This window comes from Capra hircus, chromosome 14, assembly GCF_001704415.2.
Source record: "Capra hircus breed San Clemente chromosome 14, ASM170441v1, whole genome shotgun sequence".
Taxonomy (NCBI): Eukaryota; Metazoa; Chordata; class Mammalia; order Artiodactyla; family Bovidae; genus Capra; species Capra hircus.
Genome location: NC_030821.1, coordinates 30,675,463 through 30,694,173, shown reverse-complemented (window position 1 = coordinate 30,694,173; position 18,711 = coordinate 30,675,463). Strand labels below are relative to the sequence as shown.

Here is an 18,711-nt window from a genome sequence, read left to right as displayed (position 1 = left end):
AACCGTATGGTCATCTCAATAGATGCAGGAAAATCTTTTGATTAATTTGGCACCCATTTATGGTAAAAAGAATTCAGAAAGTGTGTATAGAGGAAACATTCAGTTCAGTTCAGTCACTCAGTCATGTCCAACTCTTGGGAATCAAAATTACAAATCAGAATTACAAAAAAAAGTCATCTCATGTCAATTCAAATGGCCATCTTCAAAAATTATCAAATAATAAAATGTTGGAGAGACTATGGAGAAAAGGGAACCCTCTTACACTGTTGGTGGGAATGTAAATTGGTATAGCCACTGTGAAGAACAGTAGGGAGGTTCCTTAAGAAACTTAAAATTTAGCTACCATATGATCTAGGAATCCCATTCCTCAGAATATATCTGGAGAAAAACATGGCTTGAACGGATATATGCACCATAGTTTTCATCACAGCACTGTTTGCAGTAGACAAATATGAGAAAATCATAAATGTCCATGGACAGATGAATGGATAAAGATATGGTGTATATATAATGGAGTATTACTCAGCCATTAAAAATGATGAAATAATGCCATGTCCATCCATGGTGGATATCATACTGAGAAGTCAGAAAGATAAAAAGAAGTATTATATGATATTGCTTATATGTGAAATCTAAAAAAAAAAAAAGAAAGTTAAACTTGTTTACAAGATGGAGTCACAGGCTTAGAGTACAAATCAGTGACTACCAGGCCGGGGCAGACCTGTGGGGGGAGGGATATATTGGGAATTTTGGATTGACATGTACATACTACTATATTTACAATAAATAACTAACATAATATATGAGCAAACTCTGGGAGATAATGAAGGACAGAGGAGCATGGTGTGCTACTGCAGTCCATGCGGATCACAAAGAGTCAGATATGATTTAGCAGCTGAACAACAACAACAACAAATAGCACAGGAGATGTTGCTCAATATTCTGTAATAATCTAAATGTGAAAATAATTTCAAAAAGAATAGATACATGTAAATGTGTAATTGAATTGCTTTGTTGTACAAATGAAACTAACACAATATTTTCAATCAACTATGCTCCAATATAAAATAAATTTAAAAAAATATATAGTGTCACCATTAATGACAAGAAGAGCATAAATATAAAATTCACTATTGTATTGTCAGACTTTCTCATGCTGCATTTGAACAGCTACTCAGATTTAGTATTCTGTACCTTTTTATAGAGAAAATTGCAGCTTTATTAAGTATATATAACTTGTTTTTTTAAGACTTGTTATGATGGAAATACTGTGTGACTTGGAAAGAGTGGAAAAAGGGATTATAATTCTAATTATGTAATATGAGATACTCTTATAGTAATGAAATGAGAATAAGACAGAAGAGGAAATAAAACAAAAAGATATCTGAGTAATGAGAAAAATTTTAGGTTAAACAAGATGAATAACCAAAGTGAGGCAGGAGATTTGGAGTAGGAAGAAGGAAAAGATCTATTAACTGATTGATAAACCAAATGTAGAAATATGAGAGAAGACTTAGCAGTGCCATAGACTAAATTAGCATTCTCCTTATAAAAGGTTCTTTGTAGAGATATTAACGACTTTTAAGTATATTCCTCCATAACCAACTTGTCAGGAAATTCTTTTGATTCCAGTTTCAAAGGTATTCTAAAAATATCCAGTACTCTCTATTTCAGTTGGAATCTTCCTAATTTTCAAATCACTATCATGTCTCCCTCAAACCATCAATCCAACCATGAATGATCCTTCTACTACCATTTTATCTATGATGCATTTACCACACAGCAGCCAAAATGATCTTTTAAAAACATGGATCAAATCACGTCACTTCTCTGTTGGAAATCCTCCAACAACTTCCCTCTTGCACATAGAATGATAAATCACATTATAAAAGCAATTGTTTTAGAACCTGTTCTGTTTCTCTCTCATTGAGCTAACTTTGGATCATACTTCCCACCTCTCAATCTGATCCAGCCATCCCAACTAGCCTCTTTTTCTGTTTCTGAAACATTTTTTCCTACTTGAGACCCTTTCTGTAAAATCTCTATAGGAGTAAGTGTCTCATAATAGATGTCAAATTAAATACAAACTCTCTAGTCATTTTCTGACACCTCCACACAGTTCTAATTATATCATTCTATCATTTCTACCTAATACTTGTTGTCTGATACTATTGTGTTTGTTTCTTCATTTGCTTACTATCTTTGTGCTGATCCTTGGCCTTATTACTCTCAAGTCTATTCCTAGATGTTTCCTTCATGCCGGAGAGTTAGGGAATGAACCTTACAGGCTCAGTTTCCTAGGCATATTGCTGATTTTCGCCATTCACAGGTACTAGCAGGTAACTGAAAGATAAATCACAATATGGAATCAACGTTGCCAGGAGAAATATCAATAACCTCAGATAGGCAGAGGACACTACCCTAATGGCAGAAAGCAAAGAGGAACTACAGAGCCTCTTGATGATGCTGAAAGAGGAGAGTGAAAAAGCTGGTTTAAAACTCAACATTCAGGAAACTAAGATCATGGTATCTGGTCCCATCACTTCATGGCAAATAGATGGGGAAACAATGGAAACTGTGAGATTTTATTTTGGGGCTCCAAAATCACTGCAGATATTGACTACAGCCATGAAATTAAAAGACACTTGCTCCGTGGAAGAAAAGCTATGAAAAACTGAGTGAGCATATTAAAAAGCAGAGACATTACTTTCCCAACAAAGGTCTGTCTAGTCAAAGCTTCTGTTTTTCCAGTAGTCATGTATGGATGTGAGATTTGGAATATAAAGAAATTGAGTACCGAAAAATTGATCCTTTCGAACTGTGGTGTCGAGGAAGACTCTTGAGAGTCCCTTGGACTGCAAGGAGATCAAACCAGTCAATCCTGAAGGAACTCAACTCTGAATATTCATTAGAATGACTGATGCTGAAGCTGAAGCTCCAATTCTTTGGCCACTTGATGTGAAGAGCTGATTCATTGGAAAAAACCCGAATGCTGGGAAAGATTGAAGGCAGGAGGAGAAATGGATAACAGAGGATGATATGGTTAGATGGCATCACTGACTCAATGGACATGAATTTGAGCAAGCTCTGGTAGGCGGTGAAGAACAGGGAACTTGGCATACTATAGTCCATGGGGTTGCAAAGAATTGGACACAACTGAACAACTGAACAGCAAAAATGTAAAGAAAAACAGGTCATTTACTCTTTGAGGGTTCTAGGGAGGTGTACCAGAAAAGCTTCCCAAAGGAGGTGACATCTTCACTATGATATGAATAATAAGTTTTCAAGATAGATGAGAACAGCAAGCAAAAATATCAGAATGAGAGTAGAGCATATGCATATGCCCAGAGTTCTAAACCATACAGCATATTCAAGGACAGTTTGTATTGCTGAATGTAAAGTACAAAGTGGGTTGGTTGATAAAAATTACAAAGGATATTGATGAAACTAGAACCTATTAGACAGAGTGAAGTGAGTCAGAAAAAAAAAAAAAGATATATACTACGGTATTCTATGGTATTCTAACACATATATACAGAATCTAGAAAAATGGTACTGAAGAATTTATTTACAGGGCAAAAATGGAGAAACACACATAGAGAATAGACTTATGAACATGGGGAGAGGGAAGGAGAGGGTGAGATGTATGGAAAGAGTAACATGGAAACTTACATTACCTTATGTAAAATAGATAGCCAATGGGAATTTGCTGTATGGCTCAGCAAACTCAAACAGGGGTTCTGTATCAACCTAGAGGGGTGCGATGGGGAGGGAGATGGGAGGGAGTTTCAAAAGGGAGGGGATATATGTATACCTATAGCTGATTCATGTTGAGGTTTGACAGAAAACAGCAAAATTCTGTAAAGCAGTCATCCTTCAATGAAAATAAATTAATTAAAAAGATTACAAAGATTTCTAAGAGGGAATGGGTATATTAGCAGTTGATGGGATAGCACCATGATTTACACCTTTCTCCACAAATGCTGAGTAAATTTAAATCAGAAAAAAAAGTGGAAATTAAATAACAAAATGGTTTATCCTAAGTTAACATCTAAACTCCTTTATATAAGCTATTACAAGTAAGAAAATACCCAAAGACAGTTCTACAGATAAATCTGCAAATGGTATGGACCTAAAAGAAGCAGAAGATATTAAGAAGAGGTGGCAAGAATACACGGAAGAACTGTACAAAAAAGATCTTCACAACCCAGATAATCATGATGATGTGATCACTAATCTAGAGCCAGACATCTTGGAATGTGAAGTCAAGTGGGCCTTAGAAAGCATCACTACGAACAAAGCTAGTGGAGGTGATGGCATTCCAGTTGAGCTGTTTCAAATCCTGAAAGATGATGCTGTGATAGTGCTGCACTCAATATGCCAGCAAATTTGGAAAACTCAGCAGTGGCCACAGGACTGGAAAAGGTCAGTTTTCATTCCAATCCCAAAGAAAAGCAATGCCAAAGAATGCTCAAACTACCGCACAATTGCACTCATCTCACATGCTAGTAAAGTAATGCTCAAAATTCTCCAAGCCAGGCTTCAGCAATACGTGAACCGTGAACTCCCTGATGTTCAAGCTGGTTTTAGAAAAGGCAGAAGAATGAAAGATCAAATTGACAACATTCACTGGATCATGGAAAAAGCAAGAGAGTTCCAGAGAAACATCTATTTCTGCTTTATTGACTATGCAAAAGTCTTTGACTGTGTGGATCACAAGAAACTGTGGAAAATTCTGAAAGAGATGGGAATACCAGACCACCTGACCTGCCTCTTGAGAAATCTGTATGCAGGTCAGGAAGCAACAGTTAGAACTGGACATGGAACAACAGACTGGTTCCAAATAGGAAAAGGAATACGTCAAGGCTGTATATTGTCACCCTGCTTATTTAACTTATGTGCAGAGTACATCATGAGAAACGCTGGGCTGGAAGAAACACAAGCTGGAATCAAGATTGCCAGGAGAAATATCAATAACCTCAGATATGCAGATGATACCACCCTTATGGCAGAAAGTGAAGAAGAACTAAAAAGCCTCTTGATGAAAGTGAAAGAGGAGAGTGAAAAAGTTGGCTTAAAGCTCAACATTCAGAAAATGAAAATCATGGCATCCGGTCCCATCACTTCATGGGAAATAGATGGGGAAACAGTGGAAACAGTGTCAGACTATTTTTTTGGGCTGCAAAATTACTGCAGATGGTGACTGCAGCCATGAAATTAAAAGACGCTTACTCCTTGGAAGAAGTTATGAGCAACCTAGATAGTATATTCAAAAGCAGAGACATTACTTTGCCAACTAAGGTCCGTCTAGTCAAGGCTATGGTTTTTCCAGTAGTCATGTATGGACGTGAGAGTTGGACTGTGAAGAAGGCTGAGCACCGAAGAATTGATGCTTTTGAACTGTGGTGTTGGAGAAGACTCTTGAGAGTCCCTTGGACTGCAAGGAGATCCAACCAGTCCATTCTGAAGGAGATCAATCCTGGGATTTCTTTGGAATGAATGATGCTAAAGCTGAAACTCCAGTACTTTGGCCACCTCATGAGAAGAGTTGACTCATTGGAAAAGACCCTGATGCTGGGAGGGATTGGGGGCAGGAGAAGGGGACGACAGAGGATGAGATGGCTGGATGGGATCACTGACTCGATGGACGTGAGTCTGAGTGAACTCCGGGAGTTGGTGATGGACAGGGAGGCCTGGCGTAAAGAGTCGGACACGACTGAGTGACTGAACTGACCTGCATTTTTCTCAAGTAATGAGAATTCTAGAAATACCTTAAACATATATTTGTCTTCTCAGTAATGCCATTCATGACCAAACCTCTATGTTTCTAAGTCCTTTTCTGTATCATTCTTAGTATGTTAATTTTGAGTATTGTGCTGATTGTCTTGTGATGGCAAGATGGCCGCTATTAGTCTTGCTCTAGGTATCAATCCTGCTTTTAAAGAAGGAAGAAGGAAAATTGGCAAAGATTTTTCTCTTTTTGAGTTCTTATATTTTTGTCGAGCATGAGAAGTCTTGATCAGCCATTTCATTGGCCAAAAATAGTTGTACTACACACCTTTGATGGAGAAGGAAACAGAAACCCACTCCAGTGTTCTTGCCTGGAGAATCCCATGGACAGAGGAGCCTGGTTGGCTATAGACCACAGGGTTGCAAGAGTCAGACAAAACCACCAAAACCACCACACAGCTTTGAAACAGCCAGTCGCTTAGCAAAATGAAATCAGCATACATAACTGGTTTAAATTAACCATGAGACTTCCTGGGGGTGTCATGAAAATCAAGAAAATCTTCCTATGTCCTAAATAAGGTATGGTTCTGTTTGAGAGGTTAGGAGTAACTGTTGAAAGGGAACAGATAAAATCTGCCAGATATACGGGGTATAGAAACGCTTTCTATCACTTAGTCTCAATTTTGTTCTCTAATCTCATATATCATCAATCCTTTATTCCTCATCTCACTCCGACCTCAACTTTTCACTTATACACACACACACACACACACACACACACACACACACACATATATATGCAGACTGTAGCCATAGTTGTTTCTTGTTCAAAAACTTTTGTGGTTCCCAAAATCTATCATCACTGTAACCCCTGGGAGTTTTCTATTGTGCATTCCTTACCTAGAAATGGCTTTCTTATTTATTGTTTGGCTATATCTGCTCAGTCTTCAGTATTAAGCTAAAGTTTCAACCCCTAAACAAGGCTTTATTATGTGCCTTTCTTTCTTCTTTCATAGCAGTCTCCACCCTTATTATATGGTACCACAGTTTATTTTTCCTATTTGTCTCCCCTAAATGTCAATGAACTCTGAGACGAGAGTCTCATATCTTCTTTCAGTATTGTGTTCTCTGCATCTCTTTGTCAGTACCTAACATATCCCAAAGAGTGCAGTAACCATAGTCAGCAAGTTTTCTATTTTGTTGGCTCTGCATAGTATTTGAAAAAAAAAAATCCTTTTAAAATATAAATGGCTTTAAGCTAGCATGTACTCACCTATTCATGATCAAGCTTTTGGCCTTGATTATCTATAAGACATTTGAGGTTGTCAGGCCTACAATAAGCAATGAATGTATATTGAATAATTTAATTAATGAAAATTCTTTGCAAGTGTAGATGTTTCTGTCTTGGATTACTAAATAGATAGTAGTAGAATTTACTAAGATTGGAATTTTAGGAAGACAAATGGATCTCAGGAAAGGCAAGTTCAATTTGGAACACTTTGAATTTGTGATCTTGCTGTGAGACACTCAGACACTAAGATCATTACAGAAAGAGATCAAAATTTGTTAACACTCTCTGGTTACAAGGAGAGATCTTGACTTAGACTTTGAAAGCCTTAATAAAGTTAAAAGACTGAAAAAAAGTCAGAGGGTGATTGCAAAGAAGAGAGAATTTAAATGAGAAATTAGTATCAAAATGAGAAATTAATATCAAAGCTACTTTAAAAACCCAATGCTTTTGGAAATTAAATGTCCACTTTTAAATGATGGGTGTATCTAAGCAGCCATTAAAGGAAAATTAGAAAAAATATATGACAGTACAAATGGAAAGATAATTTATCAGAAATTGTTACATGAAGCTAAAGCTGCTCAATGCAATTAAATAAATGTGAAATCTTGAATAATTTATGAAAACAAATAGTGGACACAAGCATAAAATTTTGTGAAATTTGAAAAAAATCTGTACTTTAGCTAATACTGTATCATGTGTTAATTTCTTGTTTTTTTAAGCCTTTGTCTAGTGTAGTAAAAACTTTGTATGCATATATATACAAATGATATGTATAATATTATATATATATATATATATATATATACTCGAAACTGTGAATATTTGCCTAGCTAAAAAAGTATGACATTTTGATTCCACTTGTTTGAATAAGTATGAATAGAATGCTAAATTTCTAACTTATATTCCCTCAAAACTTTGACATAGTTCCATTTATTCTGGCATGCAGTATCCCTGCTAAAAGTCTAAAAAACATATTATCTGAGTGATTTTTGAGGTCATTTTAATGATAGTTATCTTCTACATGTTTAGTAATGTTTTTTTTTCTTTATAGAAATGGTTTGAAGATGTTTTAATTTTTAGGTCATCTTTCATGTTTGGATAGTTTCCACTAGTATAGTGATAATTTTGAAAAAAATATGCACCTGCTTTAGTGATAAATTTCTGCCTCTGTCAGGAAGTTATCTAGATCTTTAAATAAGCCAAAAATCAATAAGTGGAAAAAAAATTTAGTTACAAATTCACTGTTTATGTCATTCTCTCAAGATCCCCTGCTTCTTATTTCTTAAATCTTCTTGTTTGACTCAGACACCATCATTTGTTCTTCCTTATCTCTTTAGTTGTTCACATTTTTCTATTTGTATGAAATTATATTAGCTATTTGATTAAAACAGGAAACAGTTATATATTTTGAAAACTCACATATCTTCTTTTTCTGACAGTTTTGAGGTTTTAATGAGTTTTTGCAATAATAAGTATAATTTTTAAAAAATATGGTAGTATTTACACATAGGCTAGGTCGATGATTGCTTTTCAAACTACGCTCTTATATATCACATGCTTTGCGATTTGCTATTTTCAAATTGAAGAGGTATTCAATCATTTATTTCAAAATGTTTTATCAGATTATGTAACCTACTAAACTGTAATGTTTTATTCAACCTGGCAAAACAGGTGTATCTTCATTAGTGGCAAAGAAATTGCAGTGAAAATTACAGAGGTTGTATTCTTTTACTGCTTCCCTTGACATAAATATTTTTAATGAAACACTTTCTTTAATTTCAACTCAAATGTTAAAGCAGACCATAAAATAAAAAGGTATTTGTTAAAGGTACCCATTTTCTGGATATTATTGCCCTTGGATTCTGCTAAAGAGAGTGCTTATTTTATTAACTTCTGCTTTCTCTGTGTTGTTTTTTCACTTTTTTATTTTTGCTTTAGAATATGTTAAAGTATAGCTATGGTCCTGGATGAAGGTGCTTGCAGATGCCCAAAGAAGAGTCTTTTTTTTTCAAAAGTGGAGAAGAAATTAATGGCTTTCACAACTATTTCTGTGATTGAGAAACATAATTGAGTGTCTGAAATGTGTTTGCCATTGTATACTTTATAAATATTATTTTGTATCATTAGTATGACATGTAAGGAAGCTGAGGCTTAGAGAGATTATTATTTTCTCAAAGCCATAAAGCTGGAAAAGGGAAGAGTTAGGATTTGAAAAATCTGCAGTTTAAACTGTTAATGTCAATTCTTAACTACCTCCCCCAGTGTATTAACTGGAGGAAAAAAAAAATGGAATTGTTAATCTTTGGTAAGGGGTAAGGTTGACACTTCAGAGACCATCACTGCCAGTCTTTGGTATAGGCATAGCAACAAAACACTTAAGTGTTTATTATAACAAATTGTCTATGTAGTTTTCTATAATCAAAAGAAACAAGCTAAAACACTTGTTACTTAAACAAGATGCAATATATTGTTTTTAGTAAGAACAGCCTGGTTAAACTAGAATATTATAATCATCTGTGACAAATACAGTGCCCTTGATGGAATCTTTAATTTAGTTTATTAATTTAGTTTGTTAAGGTCTGGGGGCCAGACTTCTGTGAGCCAGATCTTGTACTAAAGTCACTTTTTAAATGTTTTACCATCGTTCATTTCTAACTGCTACACTGCAGATGGTGACTGCGGCCATGAAATTAAAAGAAACTTGCTCCTTGGGAGAAAAGTTATGATGAACCTAGACCACATATTAAGAAGCAGGGACATTATTTTGCCAACAAAGTCCATCTAGTCAAAGCTATGGTTTTTCTCGTACTGGTGTATGGATGTGAAAGTTGAACTATAAAGAAAGCTGAGCACTGAAAAATTGATGCTTTTGGACTGTGGGGTTGGAGAAGACTCTTAAGAGTCCCTTGGACTGTAAGGAGATCCAGCTGTTCCATCCTAAAGGAAATCAGTCCTGAATATTCATTGGAAGGACAGATGCTGAAACTGACACTCCAGTGCTTTGGCCACCTGATGCAAAGAACTGACTCATTTGAGAATACCCTGATGTTGGGATAAGATTGAAGGTGGGAGGAGAAGGTGACGACAGTTGGATGGCATCACCGACTCAATGGACATGAGTTTGAGTAAACTCTGGGAGTTGGTGATGGACATGGAGGCCTGGCATGCTGCAGTTCTTGGGGTCACAAAGAGTCAAACATGATTAAGCAACTGAACTGAACCTCCCTAGTATAGATCACACCATATCATCTCCCTGAGAACCATGGTTACTCCAACATGCTGTTATCAAATTCCTACTTCTGCCTTTTTCTTCTTAACATTTAATCTGCAACCAGAGATGATTTTGTCACTTTAAAACATTAAATTTCATAATGCCATTCCTTTGGTTCATAGTCTTATAACTACTCCTCAATTCTCCCAGAGTAAAAGTTACAACTCTTACTATGGTGTGCTGATTTATAAATGATCTGCCCTCAGTCTCTTTTTTTTCTTCCTTCATTTCATATCCCTGTCCTCTTAATTTGTGTACTCTAATCACATTATATTCTTTTTTTGATCACATTACATTCTTTTTCATCCCTGGAATACAATAAATGTGTCATGTGTAAGAGTTCAGTACATAACTGCCATTTCCTTCTCCAGAATTATAAGCAATTTAAGTAGCCATGATGGAAACCAATGCGTGCGAGCTAGGTTGCTTCAGTTGTGTCTGACTCTTTGCGACCCTGTGGTCTGTAGCCTGCCAGGCTCCTCTGTCCACGGGGTTCTCCAGGCAAGAATACTGGAGTGGGTTGCATGCCCTCCTCCAGGGGATCCTCCCAACCCAGGGATCTAACCCTCTTATGTCTCCTTCATTGGCAGGCGAGTTCTTTACCACTAGCACCATCTGGGAAGCCCTACCCAAGGATAGTTTTGTCCAATTATAGAAATACAGTATCTCTGGACTTGGACGTTTTGGACAAATCTGCATTAAAATGTATATTAAAGATAAACATTTCATTTTATGTGAACTATATATATATACACACACATATGTATATATACATATATACCATATACATATACATACATATATTTACATATATTTACAAATATATTTATTATTACAAATATATATGTACAGATATTACAAATTTATTTACATATATTTATATACATATATACATACATACAGTGTATATATTTGTTTGTGTGTATAGCGCTGCCATCTATGGGGTCGCACAGAGTCAGACACAATTGAAGTGACTTAGCAGCTGTATATATATATATACAGCCAGTAGACCAGGTTTAGCCTGCAGGATGGACACAGTTGCCAACCCTTGACCTAAACTACTTGAGTTACGGTTCTACTAGCCTACTTTTCTCTGATTAATCTTCCTTTTAAACTGCCCTCCACACTGTTCCAGAGATCTCTTTTAGCAACGCAAATGTGATCATGAAATCCCCCTGCATGATAAGTTCAGGAAGTTGAACAGGAGCTGTTCAGGCACTGCCTCTGTGAGAGGGTACAGATAATGTTCTCCAGGCACAGAGGGCAGGGAGAATAGTGCAGGCAGAAAACAGCATGGCATGTGCAAAAACTGTCAGCTGCTATAGGTGCTGATGACGTGGCATTGTGTTAGAGATGAGGTGGAGAAGCTGCCAGTGACTTATTGCTAGAAGAAATTTAAGCCATTTTAAGAAAATAGAATTTGTTATTTTTTCCCACTGGTAAGTTACTGTTTAAGGATTTTAGGGGGAAAATACATGGTCAGTTTATTTCAAAAAAAAAAAAATACACACATGGATGGGCAAATACCTGTAAGTATTTGCAAGTATTACAAGTAAATACCTATGTAAATATCTGCTAAAGAAGTACTGTCATGTGGTATGAACACAAGCAGTGGAATTCAAGTTTAGAAGTCTACTCTTTGCTTCACATTTACCACGTATTTCAGACGAGAAATTTAGTCAGTTTAGCTTTGGCTTCTACAACTAAGAAGATAATTAAACTTGATGAGAGCTTTCTACAGTTCCTACCAATATCAGCATGTTGTTGATTTACAGTAGATTCATATTTATGATTTTATTATATGTTTGTATAAGTCATATTTTCATATTTTGGTTCCCCCAAAGAATATTTTTTGTCACTGTGGGACATTTTTCACCTACTCAATATAGCCAGTAGAACTGGAACCTAATCGTTATGTTATATGCTTCTAATACTGTGTTTTTAATCCTTTGCTCTATTTTAGCCTTGGATCAACTGTGCAGTTCTCTTGTGATGAAGATTATGTCCTACAGGGTGCTAAGAGCATCACCTGCCAACGGATAGCTGAAGTTTTTGCTGCTTGGAGTGATCACAGGCCTGTGTGTAAAGGTAATGAAGAGTCTTTAAAATAAAAATGCTTTCTTAACATATTTTTGGAGAAGGCAATGGCACCCCACTCCAGTACTCTTGCCTGGAAAATCCCATGGACGGAGGACCCTGTTGGGCTACAGTCCCTGGGGTCGCTAGGAGTTGGACACGACTGAGTGACTTCACTTTCAATTTTCACTTTTATGCATTGGAGAAGGAAATGGCAACCCACTCCAGTGTTCTTGCCTGGAGAATCCCAGGGACGAGGGAGCCTGGTGGGCTGCCGTCTATGGGGTCGCACAGAGTCAGACACAACTAAAGCGACTTAGCAGCAGCAGCAATGTATTTTAATAGTGTGAATTCATTCCATTGAGTATAAATTTCAATTGAAACTGAATTGTAATGTAGGAAACATTTAGCTCATATATTTGACAATATTATTGAAAATATGTAATAGGCAAACCACTGTGTCAAATCCCAAGCAGTTTGCAGTCTAATAATCATACGGTAACAAACTGGAACATTAAAATATGTAATACAGGCAATGATAACTCTTTTTACCTTTTTTAAAATTATAACTCACCCTTTATAGGCATTAATGTAGTTATGGAATTTTAGACAATAATTGTACCTCCTTTTGTATGCTCTGCCATTTTAATTGCTTAAATGTACAGTAGTCATGATGTCAGTGGCAGTGGAGGTAGAACACTTGTTCTATAATTAGTTAATTTAAACTAAGACAAATCAATGAATTCTCTGGGTTTTCATATTACCAGTAACTGCAGATAAGATTTACTTATACTGCCTTTTTAAGAATTGTTTTCATATAAATTAAATGATGCCCTTTTATTCTAAACTTTATTTAGCTACATTTGAAAATGAACACCTGATTCTGGCTTACTGGTGCTCTTGTTGCTTGTTTGTTGCTGTTGTAATTTTCAATAATGGCATCTCTGCATATTGCAGTGTCTTAGTACTCAAAGTTCCATTAGCACTTCCTCTCCCTGAGGGAACATTTTCACTCAGTTGCCCCACCCTCTAGAGTCCTCTCAGACAGATTCTGGTGAATAGAGAAAAGATAATTTTGAGAGCTATTGTAAGAGGAAAAAGACAAAGTATTTGACAACTAGCTGGATATGGAAGGAGAAAGCGGTAAGAAGTTGTTAAAGATGATGAGACTATGAGACTAAAGTGTATGAGAGTTAAAAAAATAGTCATGCTCTTAGTAAGTATAAAAAAACTGAATAGTGAAATTATATAGGCAGTTTCATCATAGTCTTAATTTTTTAGGAACTTACTATGCATCAGGCACTGTGCTAACCACTGCATATACTCTGACTCATTTAAATCCTGTAAACAAACCAATGGAGTAAGCATTATTATCTCCATTTTAGAAATGAGTGTTGTGAGACACAGAGATATCCAGTCACTCTCCCAAACTCAAATGTTTAGAAAATGACAAAGTCTTTAAGAATGATGTCATAGTTTGTGGAGAGAAGTCCAATTTCAGATCACTAGAGAGGGAATAGAAAATAGTAAAGTGGAAGCAAATAGTTATATTCTACTCCCTTGGCATTGATAACCCGAAGTAAGAAGAAGAGAGAGCCTAGATTTTTCTGGGGTTCAAGTAATTTTATTTATTTGTTTATTCCTTACCTTTCTCATTATCAGAGGCTTACAAAATTCCATATAGTGAAATAACATTAAAATATTATTTCAGAGATAATGAAATAGTATTTAATTATTACTGTTGAATAATAATGTGAAACAGAGATAATGAGAAAATAAGATAAAATATGATCCTAAGGGAAGTTGCATGATCCTAAACAAAAGCTTATTTGTACAAGTTGGTAAAAAACATTAAAAAAATTATTAAAATATAGTTGATTTACAGTTCTGTGTTAGTTTAAGGTGTACAGTAAAGTGATTCAGATATACATATAAATATTTATTATTTTTTACATTGTCTTTCATTATAAAATGTTACAAGATATTGAGTATAATCCCTGTTCTATACAGTAGGTCATTGTTGGTTATCTATTTTATACACAGTAGTATATATATTTTAATCTCAACTCCTAATTTATCTTCCTCCCCATACCCATTTTGGTAACTATATTTGTTTGCTTTCGGTCTGTGAGTCTATTGCTGTTTTCTAAACAACTTAATCTGTATCTGTTTTTTAGATTCCACATTTAAATGTGGAATACAATGTTTGTCTTTGTCTGATTTTCTTAACGTAGTAAGATGATCTCTAGGTTCATGTATGTTGCTGCAAACGACATTATTTCATTCTTTTTTATGGTTGAGCAATACTCCATTGTATGTATGTATCATATTTCTTTATCCTTTCATCTGTAAATAGACACTTAGGTTGCTTCCATGTCCTGACTGTTGTAAATAGTCCTGTTATGAACTTTGGGATGTATGTTCAAATTCTGTTTTTCTCCAGATAGATGCCCAGAACTAGGATTTTAGGATCATATGGCAACTCTATTTTTATACCTTTGTTTTTTTTTTATTTTTTAAATTTTAAAATCTTTAATTCTTACATGCATTCCCAAACATGAACCCCCCTCCCACCTCCCTCCCCACAACATCTCTCTGGGTCATCCCCATGCACCAGCCCCAAGCATGCTGCACCCTACGTCAGACATGGACTGGCGATTCAAATCTTACATGACAGTATACATGTTAGAATTCCCATTCTCCCATATCATCCCACCCTCTCCCTCTCCCTCTGAGTCCAAAAGTCCGTTATACACATCTGTGTCTTTTTTCCTGTCTTGCATACAGGGTCGTCATTGCCATCTTCCTAAATTCCATATATATGTGTTAGTATACTGTATTGGTGTTTTTCTTTCTGGCTTACTTCACTCTGTATAATTGGCTCCAGTTTCATCCATCTCATCAGAACTGATTCAAATGAATTCTTTTTAACGGCTGAGTAGTACTCCATTGTGTATATGTACCACAGCTTTCTTATCCATTCATCTGCTGATGGACATCTAGGTTGTTTCCATGTCCTGGCTATTATAAACAGTGCTGCGATGAACATTGGGGTCCATGTGTCTCTTTCAATTCTGGTTTCCTCGGTGTGTATGCCCAGCAGTGGGATTGCTGTGTCATACGGTAGTTCTATTTGCAATTTTTTAAGGAATCTCCACACTGTTCTCCATAGTGGCTGTACTAGTTTGCATTCCCACCAACAGTGTAGGATGGTTCCCTTTTCTCCACACCCTCTCCAGCATTTATTGCTTGCAGATTTTTGGATCGCAGCCATTCTGACTGGTGTGAAGTGGTACCTCATTGTGGTTTTGATTTGCATTTCTCTAATAATGAGTGATGTTGAGCATCTTTTCATGTGTTTGTTAGCCATCCGTATGTCTTCTTTGGAGAAATGTCTATTTAGTTCTTTGGCCCATTTTTTGATTGGGTCGTTTATTTTTCTGGAATTGAGCTGCATAAGTTGCTTGTATATTTTTGAGATGAGTTGTTTGTCAGTTGCTTCATTTGCTATTATTTTCTCCCATTCAGAAGGCTGTCTTTTCACCTTGCTTATATTTTCCTTTGTTGTGCAGAAGCTTTTAATTTTAATTAGATCCCATTTGTTTATTTTTGCTTTTATTTCCAGAATTCTGGGAGGTGGATCATAGAGGATCCTGCTGTGATTTATGTCTGAGAGTGTTTTGCCTATGTTCTCCTCTAGGAGTTTTATAGTTTCTGATCTTACATTTAGATCTTTAATCCATTTTGAGTTTATTTTTGTGTGCGGTATTAGAAAGTGATCTAGTTTCATTCTTTTACAAGTGGTTGACCAGTTTTCCCAGCACCACTTGTTAAAGAGATTGTCTTTACTCCATTGTATATTCTTGCCTCCTTTGTCAAAGATAAGGTGTCCATATGTGTGTGGATTTATCTCTGGGCTTTCTATTTTGTTCCATTGATCTATATGTCTGTCTTTGTGCCAGTACCATACTGTCTTGATGACTGTGGCTTTGTAGTAGAGCCTGAAGTCAGGCAAGTTGATTCCTCCAGTTCCATTCTTCTTTCTCAAGATTGCTTTGGCTATTCGAGGTTTTTTGTATTTCCATACAAATCTTGAAATTTCTAGTTCTGTGAAAAATGTGGCTGGTAGCTTGACAGGGATTGCATTGAATTTGTAAATTGCTTTGGGTAGTATACTCATTTTCACTATATTGATTCTTCCGATCCATGAACATGGTATATTTCTCCATCTATTAGTGTCCTCTTTGATTTCTTTCATCAGTGTTTTATAGTTTTCTATATATAGGTCTTTAGTTTCTTTAGGTAGATATATTCCTAAGTATTTTATTCTTTTCGTTGCAATGGTGAATGGAATTGTTTCCTTAATTTCTTTTTCTACTTTCTCATTATTAGTGTATAGGAATGCAAGGGATTTCTGTGTGTTGATTTTATATCCTGCAACTTTACTATATTCATTGATGAGCTCTAGTAATTTTCTGTTGGAGTCTTTAGGGTTTTCCATGTAGAGGATCATGTCATCTGCAAACAGTGAGAGTTTTACTTCTTGTTTTCCCATTTGGATTCCTTTTCTTTCTTTTTCTGCTCTGATTGCTGTGGCCAAAACTTCCAGAACTATGTTGACTAGTAGCAGTGAAAGTGGACACCCTTGTCTTGTTCCTGACTTTAGGGGAAATGCTTTCAATTTTTCACCATTGAGGATAATGTTTGCTGTGGGTTTGTCATATATAGCTTTTATTATGTTGAGGTATGTTCCTTCTATTCCTGCTTTCTGGAGAGTTTTTATCATAAATGGGTGTTGAATTTTGTCAAAGGCCTTCTCTGCATCTATTGAGATAATCATATGGTTTTTATTTTTCAATTTGTTAATGTGATGAATTACATTGATTGATTTGCGGATATTGAAGAATCCTTGCATCCCTGGGATAAAGCCCACTTGGTCATGGTGTATGATCTTTTTAATGTGTTGTTGGATTCTGATTGCTAGAATTTTGAAGGAAGTGCCCTACTGTTCTCCATGGTGGCTGTGGCAACTTACATTCTCACCAACAGTGTAGTGGGGATTCTTTTCTCCACACTCTCTCCAGCATTTATTATTTATAGACTTTTTGATGATGGCTGTTCTGACTGGTATGAGGTAATACATTATTGAAGTTTTGACTTGAATTTCTCTAATAATTAGTGATGTTGGGCATTTTTCATGTGCCTGCTGGTCATCTGTATCTCTTCTTTGGTGAAGTATCTTTTTAGATCTTCTGCCCATGTTTTGGTTGGGTTGTTTGCCTTTTTGATACCGAGCTATATGAACTGTTCGCATATTTTGGATATTAATCTGTTGCTGGTTGCATTGTTTACAGATGTTTTCTCCCAGGTATAGGTTGTCTTTTTTTTTTAAATGTTTTCCTTTGTTGTGCAAAAGCTTTTAAATTTTAAGAAAAAAAATTAAGAATGGTTTACACGTTAAATATGACAGCTGCTAAAGAAATATAAAAAATGTAAAGTTTACATGAAAGCCACTGTCTATGAAATATAACAATGACACCACAAAATCAAACTTATTCCTGGCTTCGAGATATGAAATATTTTGCTTTGCTTTTTATAAAGTGGACACTGAGTGAATAAATATTGTGGTAATTACTTTCACCAATGTCCCGACAATGAAAGAACAGTAAGCTGTTTAAAATTGATTTCTTATGATATTCTCCACTCAAGATACAGTTATAAGGGACAAAAGTGAAAATTGAGGATTCAAGGTAGTGGTGTCCACACATCCAGTTTTACATAAATTGGATGTTTGCATTTCTTTTATGGAATGAAAGAATGGGAAAGTAGAGGACAGATTAGAGAAAAAGATTAATGCAGGAACAAACTCTCACATAGAAACAGAAATTATAGCCAGATCATGTGATTTAAGGTTTACCTAGAGTGAGATTGATACTATAAACCATCTTTTTCATTCAGGACTCTCACTTCAATAAAAATAATGATTCATATTTATTATGATGGTAAATTGCTCAGAGGCAAAACTAGTATTATATTAGTTTGTTATTTTTTATAAACCCTGTAGTAGAAAGAAAAGTTCTGTATTGACTTAAATTTCAAGAAATGTTTCTTGAATATTAATGTATGCATATTTTCTTTGGTTCTAAGATACATGATTGATATATTTATATGAATGTAAATATACATGCACAAAATCTGTGTGTGTATGTGTGTATATATATATATATATATATATAGAGAGAGAGAGAGAGAGAGAAAGAGAGAGAGATACATATATATTTTCACTCAATAGTCATCAGTCATTAGTTGGAAGGTATAATATTTGTATGTTCAAAATTCATTT

General features: G+C 35.5%; 1 protein-coding gene across 1 annotated transcript in view; it reads left to right on the top strand.

The window, feature by feature from the left end:
• The window catches only part of LOC108637478 (CUB and sushi domain-containing protein 3-like), a 207,682-nt gene that overhangs the window by 21,463 nt on the left and 167,508 nt on the right, over positions 1-18,711 (top strand). Inside the window, exon 3 of the mRNA XM_018058092.1 lies at positions 12,256-12,380. Within this exon, the coding sequence (XP_017913581.1) occupies positions 12,256-12,380 (125 nt within the window). The remainder of the gene's footprint in view (positions 1-12,255; positions 12,381-18,711) is intronic.